The 21238-nt window shown below is 32.3% G+C and overlaps 2 protein-coding genes across 2 annotated transcripts in view; both read left to right on the forward strand.

Moving 5' to 3' along the window:
• Window positions 1-20448, forward strand: part of LOC141520794 (olfactory receptor 13A1-like) — a 396576-nt gene extending 376128 nt beyond the window's left edge. Inside the window, exon 7 of the transcript XR_012477738.1 lies at window positions 20314-20448. The gene's annotated coding sequence lies outside the window, so the exon portion shown is untranslated. The remainder of the gene's footprint in view (window positions 1-20313) is intronic.
• On the forward strand, window positions 669-1601 carry LOC141523060 (olfactory receptor 13A1-like). Its single transcript, XM_074236344.1, has one exon. It carries the CDS (start codon window positions 669-671, stop codon window positions 1599-1601), a length of 933 nt encoding a protein of 310 aa, XP_074092445.1.
• Window positions 20449-21238: the final 790 nt, after the last annotated feature.

The raw sequence follows: 21238 nt of genomic DNA on the forward strand, positions 1-21238 counted from the left end.
TACTGATTTCCAAAGTGATTGTGATAATAATACCTTGAAATTTGAAAAAAAATGTGGAAAAGCAACTAGACTGAAGTTAGGAAGGAAGGGGATATTTTACCAAAACTTTTTGATTTCGTATACCACATTTCAGATTTTATATACTATACACACGTGCATATTGAAAATGTCTATATGTATGAATATAGATATACAACCATGTATATGTGTATATACAAAATCTGTGATATAACAGTAATAAACATACTGAGATATAATGATAAAATAAGTAATGAATAAAATTGAATAAGCAAAGTGTTGTCAAGTAATGGAGGGTCTAGATGGGAAACATAAAAACAACTAATTCATAAGGAAAGGCAAAATTGATGGTAAGGACACAGAAAGCGAGAGAACTTAGTGGAAGATTAATTGTTAATTTATATTAATTCTAGATTTAGTTTTATGGGAACTGTTGATGATATGAATTTATCATTTTCTATATTCTTATCTTCTTTTAAGCAAAGTTAATACATAGTTTGGATTTCATAAGCTTAAAATCAGACTCAAACAGTTATTAAGTCTCCTCTCATTGTCTAGATGGTAAATTCTTCACAATCATACAGTTTGGTTGAGCCTTGAATGTCCAAAGCAAGAACTTCCTTTCTGATCCAGAAAACACTCACAGATCAATGGCCTTTAATAACCAATCACAGGTGTCAGAGTTCATCCTCCAGGGTTTCTCTGAACACCCCAATCTCTGGATTCCATTATTTGGTTGTTTCCTCTCATTGTACATGGTGGCCCTCACAGGCAATATTCTGATCATCACAGCCATCACACTCAACTCAAGCCTCCACAGTCCCATGTACTTTTTTTTGTTCAACTTAGCTACAATGGACATTGTCTGTACATCCTCCATTCTGCCTAAAGCATTGGAGGGGCTGCTCTCAGAGGAAAACACCATCTCCTATTGGGGCTGCATGACCCAACTTTACTTCCTCACTTGGTCTGCATCATCAGAACTTCTTCTTTTCACAGTCATGGCTTATGACCGCTATGTGGCGATCTGCCATCCTTTGCACTACAGTACTATGATGAGCAAGAGACTTTGCAATGTTTTAGCAGCTGGTGTGTGGCTCATCTGTGCCTTCAATTCCTCCTTAAATACTGGTCTGATGACACGACTATCCTTCTGTGGACCCAATGTAATTACTCATTTCTTCTGTGAGATCCCTCCTCTCTTGCTGCTATCCTGTACTTCTACTTATATTAATAGTGTCATGACTGTCTTGGCAGATGCATTCTATGGCTTTATAAATTTTTTTCTGACTTTGGTGTCCTATGGGTTCATTATCTCTAGCATCCTGAACATTCAGACATCAGAGGGAAAAAAGAGAGCATTCTCCACCTGTTCTTCTCATCTTATTGTGGTATCCATGTATTACATAGCTGTTTTCTATGCCTATATAAGTCCTATTTGTAGCTATAACCCAGAGAGGAGTAAACTGGCTGGTGTGCTGTATACCATGTTAAGCCCAACTTTAAATCCTCTGATTTATACACTAAGAAACAAAGAGGTCAAAATGGCCCTCAGGAAGCTCTTTCCATCTTTTAGAAATTAACTAGGAATTTTTGATACTCTTCATACTGGATAAAGGCATGGTACAAATTTATTCTTGTAGCTGAAAAAATACATCTTTAAACATGCATTGATAATACCCTTTGATGTTTACCATAATCTTATATTCTAGTGGATAGAAGGCTTAGACTTTTGAGGTTTTTGATTTTCTTTTAAGTACTAATTTTATTTGAACTACTTGCTTGCTAACAGCTTCACATTCTTACCTGGATTATACCTCTCTGACTGAAAATTTTTCCCTTTACAAGGTTAAGAGCAATAATTATATATCTTTTCTGGTTAAATTTAGCTTTTTCTCTAATATTTATATATTTTCTGTTCTTTCATTCCTTCTACTTATCTATTCAACTATATTTCTTTCTTTCTATCCATCTGTCCATCTATCTATCTATCTATCTATCTATCTATCTATCTATCTATCTATCCATCTAATCATCTGTCTAAAAGGAAGCTTGACATCCTTTACAGAGACTTGATTTTATCTTGGAGTCAAAAAACCTAGGTTTAATTCCAGCCTAACACATAGGCTCTGTAACTCATAAAAACCCTTAACCTCTCCAGGCAATCATTTAAATTTGTCTTTAATAACTCTTGTCAGTCCTTTAAAACTAAACTTTAGAGTAAGTCTTGTTCTGCCTTAATGGAGGTCATTTTCTTTTTAAAAAAAGTTCCTATTGCTAATAAAATCATAAAATCAGTTTCAATTTGCTTATGGGTAAGCAGATCCAAAATAATAATTTTACCTAAACTAATTTATGTATTAAATTATATATTCACATTTAAAAATGCCATTGATCTACCAAAAAAACTTACTGAATTAGAAAAATATCAAATGATTTAGTTTTAAATTACAAATTTCAAAAATATGAAAGGAACTAATGAAAATACACAAAGAAATGTGGATTAATAATAGCAGTTCTTAAACTATTATGGGACAATAATTATCAAAATTGGTACTGGCTAGGAAATAGAAAGGTAAATCAATGGAAAAGAGTAGATATGCATTTACAATATCAAGTGAATATAGTAACATTGTATTTGGCAAATGTAAAGACAAGAAATTGGGTTAGAATTCACTATTCAATAAAAATTTTGTGGTTTTTGGAAGATAGTGCAGCAGAAATCCTGGCATAGACTGATTTCTTACCCTGTTTAACAAAAAAAGATTAAAATAGTTAAATTATATAGACATAAAGAAATACAACAAGAAAATTCAAAGAACATGGAATATATTACTTAATAGAATTAAAGACAAGCCAAAAATTTATAAATAGATCCTGAAAAGCAGATTGAACTGTAAAAGTTGAGTATTTCAATTATATGAAATTAAAAGGTGTACATACAAGATAAATGTACCCAAAAGTAGAAGGAAAGCAAATAATTGATAAAAAAAATCTAATAGATAATTTCTCAGCTCAAGGACTCTCAAATATCTAAAGAATTTTTTCAAATCTATAAGAATATCAGTCATTTCCCAATTATGAATTATCAAAAAAATCCAAACATCCATTTTCCAATGAAAAAGAAATATAGTAATAGGGAAAAAAATTTCTTTAAAATATGATTAGAAAAATTCAAAGTAAAATAAATTTAAGATATTTTGCATGTACTAGATTAGGGGAAAGTGTCAAATTTCAAAAGAGATTTGAAAAAAAGTGGGATACATTCATTATTGTTACAATTATGAACTGATCCGGCCATTTTGGGGAGTAATCTGGAATTTGCTCACAGTTATTAAACTGTCTTTACTGTTTACCATTTCTAGGTGAATTTCCAAACAGGGTAAAAAGGAAAAGTGGCTATGTTTTCTAAAATGTTTATAACAGCTTTCTTTGGAAAAGAACTAGAAGTTGTAGGGCTCCCATATAAGGTCCTGATGGAATGTATGTTATACTGTGCATTAAGAAGTGATGAATTTGATAATCTTAGAAAAACATGGATAGACTTGTATGAAATAAAGAAGAATGAAATGAGCATGAATTTTACCAATATTAATATTCAAACCAGCAAACTGGCATTAAGATAGAGGTTTTCTGAATCCAGAGAATGAAGTAAAAAAATACAAGCATATAATGATTTAAATATTTAAATATATGTATATATTTGTATCTAACAATATCCATCTATAGCACAGGGTGGGGAGGGAAAAATAGTTGTTAAAAAACTTTGTTATACATCTAGGAGGAATAGGAAGTTAGACACAATAGATTTGTAGTTTCATTTAAAACCATCTTTTTCACGTATACTATGTTATTGAATTGCTTATTTCATTCCACATATAAAAATAAAGTAAATGAAATTTTAGGATCTAAATAATCACCATAAAACCAATATTTCTAAATACAAAGAAGGAAAAGATTTTGTAAACCTTTGTAATAGACATTGAGGTCATGGAAATCTCCTGGCTTTTGATAGTGCTGATAATGACTTTGAAGCAGAAAGGTAGACTTCTGTGACTGAGGCAAGATGGCAGAGTGAAGCTCTCATGCTCCTGGAGTTTCTCCCTACAGAACTTTAAATGAAACCTCTATAAAGACAATAAAGCTAGTTACCACCAAGAAAGGATAAGGTGGGAACAAATTTTAAAGTGTAGATATCATAGAGAATCTTCAATGAAGGTTGGTATCTTCACGAGGGGAAAGGGGAAATAAAGCTCAGCTAGGACAGAGAACAGCAAAGTCAGCAGGAGGCTTTTAGCCACAGTGTTGTCCAAGTCCTAGGAGATATACAACAGGACAGGTGCCTGCAGCTAGATAGCAAGGCAGAAGGGAGGATCTCAATTCAAAGCAAAGTCTGAACCCTGGGAACACTGGGACAAAACACTGGGACCAAACCACTGCATAGGCAGAGCCTATGCATTTATGTATTCCTCCTTTAGGAGGAACGAAATCTCTGTATAGGCATGTATAAGAAAACCTGGTTGTATAGGCAGCATCTTGAGCAACAATAAACCAAGGGTCAGACCTCATTTCTAGAGCAAAATATTTAGGTCTATACTCACTATACCCCAGCACCAGAACTCAAACAAACAAAATGAACAAAAAATCTAAAAGATACCTAGCCATAGAAATCTACTATACAGATAGAGATGAGAAAATGCCACCTCAAAAGAAGAAAACAGTAAGAAATTGTCTATGTGGGGAGTCTCAAAGAAGTATATGAATTAAACTCATCCAAAAGCTTATCAAACAACTTCAAAATATTTAAAAACAAAGAAGTAAGGAAGATTAAAATAAAAAAAGAAATGAAAGTCAAGCAGGAAAATTATAGGAAAATGAACAAAGAAATTATCTTCTTTCACAGTAAAAATAACCAAATAAAAAAAGTGTAAGTCTTCAAAAATAAATCGACCACTAGAAAAGGAATAAAACTCATCTAAAACTCAAATTGACAATTGAAAAGAAGGGAATGTATTTCAGTAAAAATTAAAATTAATCAACTGGAAAAGGAAACACAAATGTTCACTTGAAGGAAAAAACCTTAAAAATTAGAATTGGACAAATAGAAAACAATGAATCTGAGACTCCAAGATTCCATCAAAAAGTAAAAAGACTGAAAAAAATTAAGAAAACATTAAAGTACCTTGTAGCAAAAGCAAATGACCTAGAAAAGAGATCCAGGAGAGACAATTTAGGAATTATTGTTCCACCAGAAGACCTAGATTAAAAAAAGAACCTGGAAAATATCTTTCAGGAAATTATCAGGGAAAGCCTTCCAAATCTATTAGATCAAGAGACAAAAATAATCATTGAAAGAATGCATAGAACTCCTCTAGAAAGAGACCTCAGGATAAAAATTCCAAGAATTCTTATAGTCAAATTCTAGAATTCTCAAATAAAAGAATAAGTACTACAAGCAGCCAAAAAAGAAGCAATTTAAATATAAAGGAAGCACAAGGCTTATCAGTCATCATATTGAAAGATGAAAGGGCATAGAATATAGCATTTCAGAAGGCAAAGTACCTTGGATTAGAAGAAAGAGTTTCCTACTCTGAAAAATTCAGTATACTCTGTCAAGGAAAAAAAATGGAAGTTCAACAAAATAGAGGACTTCCAAAATTTCCTGATTAGAAGTTCAGAATTGACTAGAGAATTCAATCTTCAAAAAAAAGTCTCAAGCAATGCTTTAAAAGATAAAGAGGTGGTGGGGGGAGCTAATGTCAGTCAGTAACATTAAATTGTATACAATGCTACAAGGTAAGATAACACTTAAAACTTGAGAATTATATTTCTCTGAGAATAGTTAAAAGGTTGAATATAGTTGAAGAGATTGTCCTTAAAGGGTATGGGTATGGTTGAATCTTGTCCTTCTATTGAAGGAGATCAAAATAACATCACTATATTTGAGATAAATTACAGGGCTTTCAACAGTGGCTGATAAGACCAATATGAGCTCAGAATGTTCTACCATAGATCATAAAGAAATAGTCCAGGTGAAAAACTGTGGTGTTTACTCTAAATTTACAGGTCTCATGTTTCCTTTGATTCACTTTAAATCTATTTTGTTCATAGAGCTCAGCACTTTCTCTGATGACAACATCCTATGTTGAGTAATCCTCTGCCAGTGTCTCCCATGCTATACATTTATTTGTAAAGTTCTTAAGAGAGAACTTCAGAGTGTCCCAATATTTGGAGTAGTTAGAATCTCTATACTTAATTAAATCAGATATGACTTTATTTCACTAGATACTGATAAGATTATAGTACCATAGAGACAGAGGGTGGGAATTTACTTAGAAGGGTTGGACAAAAAGAGATTAGAAACTGATTTTACCTTAATCCATACCTCAGTTAAGTAGGGTTTTAAGTACCATGATTGGGTCACTGAAGGGGTGGAGTGTGGGAGAGAACATACTTGGGTGAAGTTCAAATGGTCCAAGAAATGATCTGACTTTACCTAATATTTTGGCTCAGGAAGACTGTGTATAGATGGAGGGTACTTGAAAAGGGTGTAATGTATATAGTGATTGTAATTTGATTTGACTCATTACTTGAGAAATGTATTTTTAATGAGACAGAAGAAGGGAGACTGAGGTAATCCAGTCTAACAATCCATCCATCAATCAATCAATCAACCTTTGATTGATTGTACTTTGATTAATAGGACATTAACTGATAGTGCTTCTGTCAAGTCAGATAAAAAGAGTGTAATTTGATAAAAGGGATATAAGTACAGGACAGGGTTAAAACAACAAAAACATAAAAATAAGGGGAAGGCTAGGTATCCTGGATAAATTACACCAAGTGAAGAGGCATAATGATCAATCATAGTAAAGGGAAAGAAGGGAGGGTGAGTAAATCCTAATCAATAGGTTTGGTTCAGAGAGGGAATAAGATTCATTCCCAACTAGGTTTAAAATTTTGCCCTACTCTACAGTAGAAGTCCTACTTTACAGGAAAGTGGTGTGGGGAGAGGGAAAGAAAAGAGAAGGGACTGATAAAAGGAAAGGTGAAGTATAACCTGAAGTATAAACTGAAATTTAACATTTAAAAAAATGAAAGGGGGAAGGGAGCAAAACATTGTTGAGGAAGAATAAGAGAAAAGGAAAGAGAAAAGTACAAATGGGTAAAGATAACATGGGAGAAAATAATTAATACTCTTCACTGTAACTGTGAATGGAATGAACACTCCCATAAAACCTATGCAAATAGCAGAATAGATTAAAAACCAGAATCCTACTTTATGTTGTTTATAAGAAACACAAATGAAGCAGAGAGATTAAAACGGGGTAAAGGTAAAGGTCTGGAGCAAAGTATATTATGCTTCAATGGAATTTAAAAAAAATCAAGGATAGTGATCCTCATCTCAAAGAAAGCAAGCACAAAAATAGATCTTATTAAAATGAATAAAAAATAAAACTATAGCTTCTTTTTTAATAAATATTTTATTTATTTTCAGTTTTACAATTTTCCTCCTATTCTTACTTCCCTCCCCAACCCCAAGAAGGCAATTTGCCAGTCTTTACATTGAAACTGTATCTTCTTAATAGGCATCCAAGGCAATGAATCAATATCATTATTCAATATATATGCACTAGTTGTACAGCATCCAAATTCTGAGAGTAGAAACTAAATGAATTACAATTAGGCATAGAGAGTGAAAATATAATAATAGGGGATCCCAAACTCCCTCTTTCAGAAATAGATAAATCTAACAACAAAAATAAACAAGAAGGAAGCTAAAAAGGTGAATAAAATCTTACTAAACTTATACAATAGACCTCTGAAGAAAACTGAATAGGATTAGAAAAGAATATACCTTTTTCTCTGCAGTATACGACACCTACACCAAAACTAAGTACAAGGGCAAAAAAAAAACCCTAAGAGTTAAATGCAGAAAGACAGAAATATTAAATGTATACTTTTTAGATAATGATACAATAAAAATTACAGGTAAATAAAGTGTCAGGGAAAGATAAACTAAAAATTAATTGTAAACCACATAACTTAATTGCAAGGAATGAGTAGAATAAACAACAAATCACAGATATAAACAATCATTTCATACAAGAAAATTACAAGAATGAGACATCATACCAAAATTTATGGGATGTAGTCAAAGCAGTTTTTAGGGCAAATGTTCTATCTATAAATGCTTATATGAATGAAATGAAGAAAGTGGAGATCAATGAATTGAATGTGTAACTAAAAATGTTATGAAAAAAACAAATTTGGGGGTGGCTAGGTGGTGCATTGTATATAGCACTGGCCCTGGAATCAGGAGTAACTGAGTTCAAATCTGGTCTCAGACACTTAATAATTACCTAGCTGTGTGGCCTTGGGCAAGCCACTTAACCCATTTGCCTTGAAAAAACCTAACAAAAAAGAGAAAAACAAATTTAAGATCTCCAATTAAATACCAAATTTGACATTCTGAAAATCAAAAGAGAACTTAATAAAATTGAAAACAAGAAAACCATTGATCTAATAAAACTAATAATTTGTTTTATGAAAAAAAAGATAATTCTTTGGTTAATCTGATTTTAAAAAGACAGAAGAAGATCAAGTAACAGTATCAAAAAAGAAAAGCATGAACTAATCACCAATGATGAGGAAACTGCAGAGATAATTTGGAGCCATTTTGCCAAACTGTATGACAATAAAGCTGATAACCTGAGGGAAATGGATGAATTTTCACAAAAATACAAATTTCCCAGATTGACAGGTGAGGAAAAAAAAATTAAATAACCCCATTTCAGAAAAAGAATTTGAAGAAATCATCAATAAACTTCCCAAGAAGTCTCCATGTCCAGATGGATATAAAAGTGAATTCTTTCAAACATTTGTGCAGCAATTAATTCCAATTCTACATAAACTATTTTAAAAAATAGGAAAAGGAGTTCTGCTTAAATTCCTTTTATGACACCAATATGGTACTGATGCCTAAACTAAGAAGAACCAAAGCAAAGAAAATTATAGACCAGTTGCCTTAATGAACATTGATTCAAAAATCTTAAATAAAATTTTCACAAAGAGATTACAAGAAGTTATGACCAGGATAATACACCATGATCACGTAGGATTTATACCTGGGGGGGGCAGGAATGACTCAATATAGGAAAACACTCAACATAATTGAACATATCAATAACAAAACCAACAGAAATCATTTGATTATTTCAATAGATACTGAAAAAGCCTTTGACAAAATACAGCATCAATTCCTATCAAAAACCCTAGAGAGTATAGGAATAAATGGAGTTTTCCTTAAAAATAACGAGCAGTATGTATCTAAAATAATCAGCAACTATTATGTGTAAAGGGGATAAACTAGGATCATTTCCTAAAAGATCAGTGTTGAAACAATGATGCCCATTATTACCACTACTATTAAATATAGTATTAGAATTTAGAAATGTTAGCTTTTGCAGATGATATGCTGGTATACTTAGAGAACCCAAAAATTCAACTAAAAACTCCTTGAAACAGTTAATAAATTCATCAAAGTAGCAGGATACAAAATAAGCCCACATAATTTATCAGTATTTCTATATAAGAAAAACAGCCCAAGAACAAGAGATAGAAAAAGAAATTCCCTTTAAAGCGATTGCAGACAGCATTAAATTCATGGGGATCTACCTCTCCAGACAAATTTAGAAACTGTATGAACATAAATTACAAAGCACTTCTCACACAAATAAAGTCAGATCTAAACAATTGGAGAAATATCAATTGCTCATGGTAAGGTCAAGTTAATTTAACGAAAATGGCAATTCTACCCAAATTATATTGCTTATTCTATGCCATACCAATCAAACTACCAAATAACTATTTTACTGAAGTAGAAAAAAAGAGTAAATTCATCTGGAACAACAAAAGATCAAGAATATCAAGGGATTTGATGAAAAAAAAAAGTAAATTTAGGTGCCCTAACTCTACCAGATCTAAAATTATACTATAAAGCAGCACTTATCAAAACTGCTGGTACTGGTTAAGAAATAGAGAAATGGATCAATGGATTATGATAGATTCAAAAGCACCAGTAGTAAATGACTAAAGTAATCTACTATTTGACAAACCCAAAGACATTAGCTTCTGGGATAAGAACTCCTTATTTAACAAAAATTGCTGGAAAAATGAAATAAAATATCAATTGGAAAAAAAATGGAAATGATAAGTAACTTTAGAATCTTTGCCAAGTAATCCCAATAGGGTCATGACTAATTGAACATGACTGAATGACAAAAAAGAGAATAATGATTTTCTACTACTCCTTAAATAGATACAGTTACTCTATTTTTATCATTTATGTGTTTGTCAAAGTAAATTTTCTTCACAAATCCTCAAATTTCAGAGGATCTAGTTCAGCAAACACCATCATCCATTCTTTTAATAAAATAAAACGTCACATTTGTAATGAGTCTGTGAGAGAATTTAATTGTCCCTTAGAGTTTTAATTGTCCTCTGTGTCTGCTAGAGCTGATATATGCATAATTATTGGATTAATTCAAATCTGTTTTAAGGCTATTTGAAAATTGGCTGTGACCTATATCTGCATTGTATAAGATCTGAATTTTTTGAAACACAATTTTCTGAACAAAAGCTTTAAAATTTACATTTATGATCGATAAAACATAGAAAAACAGAATGTTTAGACCAGAAGACTGATTCTGTGAATATGTGCATAGGATAGGCATATATGAGTAGGATAAGACATAATATTGCTGTTTTGATTTTTCAGAATGACTTAATAAGCAGAGGGAGCATTTGATGGTATCTCTTTGTGTGCATAGTTATTGAAATTCTGTTGAAATAATGTTAGTTGCTGATGTATTCCTAATCTCTCATCATCATACATTTCAAATTTATCCTTAAAGGAAATGATCAAACACAATTGCCCATTTGCAGACATTTATTTTACTCCTCTATCATGTTTATACAAGGTTTGGAGCTATAGTGAGGAGGCTATGATTAGAGACTTCAGATATTTGAAACACTTCAAATTTTTGTCATGTGGAAGAGAGATTAGACTAACATTGTATTCAGACATAGGTAGCTGTCCATGAAGCCAGTACTAATCATGTGATCTGGGCAAGTCATTTTACCTCTCACTGTTCTAGGTGATGATAAGACCAAATTGAAGAATAGATGATGACTTGCAGACGTAAGTGGAATTTCCTTTTCTGGAAGTTTCTAAATGAATGAAAGTACAGTTCTAGTTCTTGTAAATGGATAGTTCAAGTAAACAGAGACAGGAAGCATGGATGGAATTTATGAGGAAGAATTTCCATGATACATAGTAAAAAATGCCTATAAATTGAGATTATCCTGAATTGAATGCTCCGTCTAGGGATGCAATGAAGTTTCCTCTTATTGGAGGTCCTAAAGCACAAGCTGAGTTCTCTGAATGGTGTATAACTGATACTATGGGAGATACAAATTATGAGATGTTAAGTATTAAACTGTTTCCTATCACTGAGATTCTGGGATTCTCAGCACAAGTGAATCTCAAATGCCTTGGATTGTAAGTAGCTGATAAGACAAGTCACTTGCAGCTTTTTACATTGCATCTAATGCCAATTTTGCTGTTCATTTTCTTTGTAACTGTCCATATGAGCTCATTTCTCTAAACTGAGTTTCAAATGTTGAGCCAAAAATATAATCTTTGAATATCGAAGTAACAGGGAGACTTCATGTTAGAATTGAGACTTGAAAGAAAAAAAAAAACAATTTCAGAGCTTAGAGAATGGAGGTGGAGTAGAGGATGGTGAGCAATAGTTTTTCTAGGGTTATAGAGCAATGGGAGAAATCTCTTTTTTCTTCTTTATTATCAAATATAAGATTATAAGAATAAGAAAATCTAAATGAACTTTATATAAACTTTTATTCCCACATGAAAAATGTCTGAGAGTAGGAGAGGGAATGTTCTAATTTGGTGGTAGTAGAACTAGAATATGTGAAGGGAATATGGTCATGTTAGGGAGGACTAGAATGTGAAAATCCATAACCACAGAGCAAAGGATGTTTTAAATTTTATTTCAGCAAAATACATGCACATGCATTTCTATGCTTGTGTTTTGTGTATAAACATGCATGTACACACATTTACATATAAATAGATGTACCCAACAATGGTTAGGGTGTGTGTTTCTTTAAGTTTATAATGTGAACTTTTTTCTGGAAGAGAGGATCAGTGAGACTATTTTAAAATGTTTCAAAGGGCCCACCTAGAAATTAAAGAGGAAATTCCTACATTTGGGAAGTGATAAATATCATTCCAATTTTACACGTTTGGAAATCAGGATTTAGAAAATGCCCATAGACAAAAGAGAGAAAGGGAATTTCATTAACAATCCTTCCCCCACCCTTACTTGTAAATATGCAAATTCCATCCCATTTGATGCTTGCTAAATTCAGAAAAAAAGAAAAAAGATAATTTTAAAAAGAAAATATCCAAAATGATCTATTGGTATTTTGTCAAGCTAGAGTTCTGGAGATTAACATACAAGGAAGAGGCAACTAGATAAGGGGAGGAGTTGAGAAGACCTAAGTTAAAATCTGACCTCTGACACTTCTTACTTGTGACCCTAGGAAAATTTGCTTTCTTTAGTTTCCTTATTTGTAAAATTAGAACAATAAAAACTCCTTACTAATCAGGATGTTGAGAGCACAAGGAAATAATATTTACAAACTGTTTTGCCAAACAAAGCATTCTCTATCTTATGAATTGAAGTGCTTTATATAAATGATAGCTAAAATTATCATCATCATTATTAATGAGGACATAATTATTATGTAGTGAGGTCAATGAGAATAATGCCACCAATAGATCAGGATGTGATTTTGACAATGGTACCTTCTTCTAAACAAAGAAATAATAGCTTATAATGATGATGTTTGGAAGATCTGAATCATGTTCTTACAGACTCAATTTTTTTTCTCTATGCATATATAAAGACCAAGGTTCCAATCCTGAATTAGAGCATTGAAGAGGTACCCAGAAAACTTAAGGGGTTTCTGAGACTGTTAGGAGAGGTTTTAGACTTTTAAAATTTTTTTTTTATTTTAAGGCAATGGGGCTTAAGTGACTTGCCTAAGGTCACACAGCTAGGTAATTATTAAGTGTCTGAGGCCAATTTGCACTCAGGTCCTACTGACTCCAGGGCTTGTGCTCTATCCAATGGGATCCCTAGCTGCCCCGAAGTTTTAGTCTTTTTAAACTTTTAAGACCTTGCAAATGTAGAAGATATGATGCCTGCAGTGGGAATGAGAATGGCAGTTAGAAAGATGATGATGATGATGATGATGATGATGATAATGATAATTTGAGTTGGTCGCTTGATCATAAGAAGAATGACTAGACTCATAGAAGTCTGCAGTCAGAACCCACTTACCAAATCATGAATAAGGTCACCTTGTATATTTAAACTCCCATTTTCCCCCTGAGTAAAGGCTAAGATTTGCTACCAAAATAAAATACTATTTGCTCCATATATAAATTTGGTTGCCTGCATTAAGACCAGAGGTGTCTCTGAATATGAAAATATGGTAGCTAGATGTTATTCAGAAAATCTAACATTTCTGAGATGGAAGAGGTGCCAGAGTTCATTCCATTCTAATGCTTTATGCATTATGCAACTATCCCAGCAAGTGATCATTCAACCTCTTTTGGAAGACAAAGTTAGGAGGAAAGAAAAATACTCACTGGTATCCTTAGACTTGGCATTCAAGAACTTATTCTTATTTTTTTTTTTGCAAAATAGATTGATAAGTGGACTTAAATATAGTCTTTTATCATTCAAAGTATTTTATGTTTTCCTTTTAAAAACATATTAAAAGGGCTCAAAAAACTTCACCAAATTGCCAGTGGAGTTTATATGAGAAAAAATAAGTGAAGAATCCCTGCACAACCTGCTCATGCTGCATATGTCACTTTCTAAAGTTGAGAGAGTTATAGGCAGAAGTGAACATGAGGAAAAGAGAAATTTGTAGTAGATAAATTAGAGACTAATTTTAATTTCCCCCTCCTCACAGTGTAAAGACCATATTTCATATTCCAAAGTCTGCTGAATTGCTCAATAGTTGCTAATCTAGAACACTCAAAAATGAAAAAAAAGTAAAGTGATAGTCAACTGAAGGAAAATGGAGAGAAAAATGGAGAGACGTGTTATTTCATAAGAGAACTGCATTGCTTTTTCAATGAAGAACTAGACTTAAGAAGTTACATGAGAAAAACAATGGAGAGAATTATGAACAGGTCTCTGAGGTAAAGACTTTTGCTCTATTACAGCTTTGACTACAATTCAAATATTTGAAGGTATATTTGCCTCAACAATGATTTTTAACTTATGAATCTTTAAGTTATCCAATCAACTCACTATTTTTTAACCCTAATTTCCCTTTTCTGGATGAATTTTAATTATGTGTGAATTGATTCAATCTGAATGAACTAATATTATTTCAAAAATGTGGTACTCAGAAATAAGTACAATATGTTGGATATTCAGAGTTCAATAAGATTTTAATTTTCTTTACTCTCAATCGTTCCCCCTCCCCACAATGAAGCTTAAGAAAACATTACAATCACATGCCACAGCGTGTTTAACCATTCTCCACTTAATGGGTATCTTTCCAATTTCCTAATCTTTGTCATCACAAAAAAGGGTTGTTCTAAATAGAAATATAAACATAGATCCTTTTCCTTCTTCTTTAATCTCTTTGGGATACAGAAGTAATAGTGGTGTTGCTGGGTCAATGAATATACATAGCTTTATAGACCTTTAGTCCTAGTTGCAAATTTTCCTTTATAATTGTTGAATTAATTCACAATACCAACAACAATTCATTATTGTAGAATTTTTTCTTATTTCTTACAGTATGAAATTTTGAGAGGCATGAAGTGGCATTTCAGAGGTATTTTAATTTACCTTCCTCCAATCAATATCAATCAAGAACACTTTTTTTCCTATGAATATGATCACTTTTGTGTCTTCTGAAAACAATTCATATCTTTTGATATTTTATCAATTGGGGAATGACTCTTATTTTTATAAACTTGGCTTAGTTCCCTCATATTCAATGACTTGAGAACTTTATCAGAGAAGCTTTCTATTAATTTTTGATATTCATTTTCATGGTTCCTTTTATCAAAATATGGTTTCCCTGGTTTTGTCCTTTTATTATATTTTTGCTATTGTTTTTACAAAGATCATGATTGTTCTGCTTTTTAAAAAATTTTAGTTAATAGATTCTGTTCTATCACCTTGATTTAATTATGTTTCTATCTTTCTGTTTCATGTGTATCTCTTATATACAACATATTGAAGGATTCTGTTTTCCAATCCATTTTGTAAATCCACATCTCCTTTATGGGTGAATTCATGCCATTTACATTCACAGTTATGACTGCTATGTATTTTCTTCTATCCTATTTTATTCTGTTTATCTTTCTATGTTTTCTATCCTGTCTTTCCTCAAAATTCGGCTCTGCTTTTGAATTATGTTTTTCTTATTGCACCCTTCTTATTACCCTCCTTTATTTTTCTGTAGACATACACATACATTTTCTCAGTACAGATATATATTATATATATGTATATGTATATATACATATATATGACAGAGACAGATAGAAGAATATATCTATATATTCTTCCACTTTTGAATTGATGCTGATTTAAGTGAGGTTCAAAAATTGTATGATGGCACTCTTTTCACTGAAAGAGATTTTACTTGCATTTTTCTTTTATGTGGAATAATTTTCTCCAGTCTACTTCTTTCTTCCTTCTTCTCCTAGTGTACCCATCATTTTATGCCTTTCATGGTTTACATAAAATACCAGCATAACTGAATCACACCCAAGCCTTCTGGCTATGCAAACAACTTCTAATTGAACTAATAATGATAAGTTTCAGGAATTACATGTATTATCATTCCAAAAAGTTTAAATTTATTAAATCTCTTGTGATTTTTCTTTCAGGTTTACCTTTTATGTTTCTCTTGAGTTATACATTCAAATATAAAATTTTCTATTCACCTCTGTTCTTTTTTTTTTAAGAAATAACTGGAAGTCTACTATTCCTTTAAATATTTATTTTTCCCCTGAAGAATTATACTCTTCTTCTGGACAGGTTATTCCTGATTGAACTCCTAGCACCTTTGCTTTCTTTAATATCATATTCCTTTCTTTTACTCCTTTAATATAAAAGCTATTAATGTCTTTCCTGTTTCTGACTGTGCCTCCATGATAACTGAATTGATTCTTTCTAGCTGTTTGAAATAATTTCTGAGAGTTTTCCTTGATGATATTATCACTGGATTCTTTTAATTTTTAATATTTTTTTAATATATTTTACTTTTAGAATCTAAAATATCGGAACAGTTTGCATTTATAATTTATAGATGTATGATATCTAGGATCATTTTTGATCATCACTCTCAGATAATTTAATAATTCTTAAATTATTCTTTCTTAATATATTTTTCAGGTCAATTGTTTTTCCAATCAGATATCACACATTTAGTTCTATTTTTTCATTCTTTTGATTTTGTTTTCTTTTTCTTCATTCTCATAAAATTGTTATCTTTCAGTTGCTCAACTTTACTTTAAAATTTTTTTTCAACTTTTAAAGTTTTTTTCTATAGTTAATTTTGATTTGCTTTGTTTTGTTTTTCATTGTAAATAATGTAATTGTTTCATTGGTCTTTAGATTCTGACCTCATGTGAACCATAGTTTTGTTCTTTGGTCATAATAATAATAATTGAAATTGCTATAGAGCTGTAAAATTTACAAATTGTTTTACATATATTATCTCATTTGACTAAACAAGAAAAGTAATTATCAGGGCTAGACATTATCTTCTCTATTATACAAAGGAGAAAAAAGAATCTCAGGGAGGTTAAGTGACTTGACCATGGCCACTCAATTATGAAGATTCAATGAAAAGCAATCATTCTGACTCCTCTAACAATCAATGTAGTACATGTAGCCTTTCTATTTTAGATCATAATCTCATAATTGTTGCTAAAATAATAATTTTTAAAATGTTATATATATATACTTAATATGAATATATTATATATCCAATTTTCTTTTTTAAGGAATTTGTTTATTCAGTGAATTTTATTGCCTCTTACTATTAGGTCAATTCTGTTTATAAAATGTAATTATCTTAATAACATTTTGCTTACTTTTTAAGCCAGTATCACTTCTTTGTTCATAATTTTCTTTCATTACTTTCGTATCATTCCTCAATTTTTCTTCTACCATTCTTATTTCTTTAATTCTTCAGAAATTTTGGTAGGCATTGGTCCACTTAGTCATTTGCTGTGGCTCTTTGCACACTATTGTCTTCTTCTAAATTTGTGTCATGATTTGGCCTACCACTTTAGTAGCTTTTTATGGTTTGTTATTTTTTTTGGTTGCTCATTTTTTCAGTTTATTTTTGACTTTGAACTCCATGTCAAAGTTGGGCTCTTCTAACCTGGGGATTGGGAGAAATTGTACTAGGTACCATGCTTTGGGCTTTTGTGTGTTACCATTTTCTGAGCTAGTTCTGGTGGTCTGCTAGTTTTGATGCTTCAATCTGTTGTGATCTGGGTCACTGGTATTTTCATCCTCACTCTGGTCTTTGCCCCTGGAAGGCTCCTGCTTCCCTGAAGCTGTAAGGGCTTTTGTTCCTCTTGGCACCAGAACTGTGAATAGGGTCTCTGCTCTTCTGCAACTGTCTTGCTAGTGCTCCTCTCAGTCTTGGAAGTCTGACCCGCTTTCCTGCTCTCTTTTTTGTTAAATTAATTTTTACTAAAGATATTGAGTTTTACAATTCTCCCCCCAATCTTACTTCCCTCCTCCCCCACCCACGGAAAGCAATCTGTCAGTCTTTACTTTGTTTCCATGTTGTACTTTGATCCAAATTGGGTGTTATGAGAGAAATCATGTCCTTAGAGAAGAGACATGAATTCTAAGAGGTAACAAGATCAGACAATAAGATATGGTTTTTTTCCTAAATTAAAGGGAATAGTCCTTGAACTTTGTTCAAACTCCACAGCTCCTTAACTGGATACAGATGGCACTCTCCTTTGCAGACAGTCCAAAATTGCCCCTGATTGTTGCACTGATGGAATGAGCAAATCCTTCAAGGTTGAACATCACTCCCATGTTGCTGTTAGGGTGTACAGCGTTTTTCTTTTTCTGCTCATCTCACTCAGCATCAGTTCATGCAAATCTCTTTAGGCTTCCCTAAAATCCCATCCCTCCTGGTTTCTAATAGAACAATAGTATTCCATGGCATACATATACCACAGTTTGCTAAGCCATTCCCCAACTGAAGGACATTTACTTGATTTCCAATTCTTTGTCACCACAAACAGGGCTGCTATAAATATTTTTGTACAAGTAATGTTTATACCCTTTTCCTTCATCTCTTCAGGATATCAACCCATTAGTGGTATTGCTGGGTCAAAGGGTATGCACATTTTTGTTGCCCTTTGGGCATAATTCCAAATAGCTCTCCAGAATGGTTGGATGAGTTCACAGCTCCTCCAACAGTCTAATAGTGTCCCAGATTTCCCACAACCCTTCCAACAATGATCATTATCCTTTCTGGTCATATTGGCCAATCTGAGAGGTGTTACCTCAGAGAAGCTTTAATTTGCATTTCTCTAATAATTAATGATTTCGAGCATTTTTTCATATGGCTATGAATTGCTTTGATCTCCTTGTCTATAAATTGCTTTTGCATATCCTTTGACCATTTGTCAATTGGGGAATGGCTTTTTGTTTTAAAAATATGACTCAGTTCTCTGTATATTTTAGAAATGAGTCCTTTGTTAGAATCATTAGTTGTAAAGATTGTTTCCTAATTTATTACATTTCTTTTGATCTTAGTTACAGTGGTTTTATCTGTGCAAAAGCTTTTTAATTTAATGTAATTGAAATCATCTAATTGGTTTTAGGTGATGCTCTCCAACTCTTCCTTAGTCATAAACTGCTCCCCTTTCCATAGATCTGACAGGTAAACTAGTCCTTGATCTTCTAATTTGCTTATAATATTGTTTTTTATGTCTAAGTCCTGTAACCATTTGGATCTTATCTTGGTAAAGGGTGTTAGGTGTTGGTCTAATCTAAGTTTCTTTCATACAAACTTCCAATTATCCCAACAGTTTTTATCAAAGAGGGAGTTTTTATCCCAATGGCTGGACTCTTTGGGTTTATGGAATAGCAGATTACCATAAACATCTCCTGCTTTTACACCTAGTCTATTCCACTGGTCCACCACTCTATTTCTTAGCCAAAACCAAACAGTTTTGATGACTGATGCTTAATAATATAATTTTAGATCAGGTAGGGATAAGCCACCTTCTTTTGCACTTTTTTTCATTAAGCTCCTGACAATTCTTGACTTTTTATTTCTCCATATGAATTTCCTTACAATTTTTTTCTAACTCATTAAAGTAATTTTTTGGAATTTTGATTGGTAGGGCACTAAACAGACAGTTTAGTTTTGGTAGAATTGTCATTTTTATTATATTAGCTCTACCTATCCATGAGCAGTTGATATTTGCCCAGTTATTTAAATCTGATTTAATTTGTGTGAGAAGTGTTTTATAATTGTTTTCAAAAAGATTCTGAGTCTGTCTTGGCAAATAGACTCCCAAGTATTTTATATTGTCTGAGGTTATTTTGAATGGGATTTCTCTTTCTAGCTCTTCCTGCTGTATCTTGCTAGACATATAAAGAAAAGCTGAGGATTTATGAGGGTTTATTTTATAACCTGACACTTTGCTAAAATTGCTAATTGTTTCCAATAGTTTTTTTCGATGATTTCTTGGGATTCTCTAAGGTAGACCATCTTGTCATCTGCAAAGAGAGAGTTTTGTCTCTTCCTTCCCAATTCTAATTCCTTCAATTTCTTTTTCTTCTCTAACTGCTGAAGCTAACATTTCTAATACAATATTGAATAGTAGTGGTGATAATGGGCACCCTTGTTTCACCTCTGATCTTATTGGAAATGCCTCTAGCCTCTCCCCCTTGAATATAATGCTTGTTGATGGTTTCAGATAGATGCTGCTAATTATTCTAAGGGACAGTCCATTTATTCCTACACTCTCTAGTGTTTTTCGAAGGAATAGGTGCTGTATTTTGTCAAAAGCTTTTTCAGCATCTATTGATATAATAATATGATTTCTGATAGGTTTGTTGTTGATGTAATTGAGTATACTAACAGTTTTCCTGCTCTCTTATACCTGACCACCAGCACTCCTTTCTTACGAAGAACTGCTACAGAGATGTGCATATCAGCAACGGGGGTGCCAATTGGTATCAGCTGCACTTAGTGCCAGTAAAATGTGTCCCTGAAATCTTTTTTTCTGACCTCTTTACTATATCTACACTGCTGCTATATCTAATCTGCTGCTGCTGCTACTGTGATGCTGCAGCGATCTCCAAAGTTCCATTGCAGGCTCAACAGTACATGCTTTGCAGGTAAGAATTCACACCGGTATCCCAGCCCCCTCTCTTTATGACTTTCTAAGTGTTCCTAATTTGGGGAAATGTCTCACCTTGAGCATTTGATGACTATATCACTCCAAAGTTTAATCAGAGATGTTATTTAAAATTATTTTGAGGGAAGTGTTGGGAGAAATTCTATTTATGTTATATTGACTCTGTCCCATTCTTTCTATATAGTCTTGAGAGTGACTCTGATCTCACACCTGAAGGAAAGGGAAAGAGGAAGGTAATGAACAGCTATATTATATTTATTATGTTGTAGGCACTCTGCTAACACTCTTTGGATTTTTTTGTTTCATTTTCACAACAATTCTGTGAGGTAACTATTCAGGTTAAATGTCTTAGGTAGGATTATTTGTGTAGTTAAGGGTCTGAAGTTGAATCTGAACTCAGTTCTTCCTGGGAAAAGGAAGAAGATCCCTGGTCAAATAAAGTGTGCCAACTTTTTAGGACTACAAGAATAGCAGCTTTAGTAATTTATGGATTCTAAATAATTATAATATTTTCAAAATGATCACATGTACAATTAATGACAATTATTAGGGGTCAATCTGACATAACTATTATCTCATATTCATAATATAAATATAAGCATATAAATATAAACAAAACTACATAATAATATATTCATAAATACATAATAACTATTTAGATTATAATATCTCATTTAA

This window comes from Macrotis lagotis, chromosome 4 (genome assembly GCF_037893015.1).
Source record: "Macrotis lagotis isolate mMagLag1 chromosome 4, bilby.v1.9.chrom.fasta, whole genome shotgun sequence".
NCBI lineage: Eukaryota > Metazoa > Chordata > Mammalia > Peramelemorphia > Peramelidae > Macrotis > Macrotis lagotis.

Excerpts from the sequence above, each read along its gene's own strand:
- LOC141523060 (XM_074236344.1), top strand. The coding sequence starts at position 669 with ATGGCCTTTAATAACCAATCACAGGTGTCAGAGTTCATCCTCCAGGGT.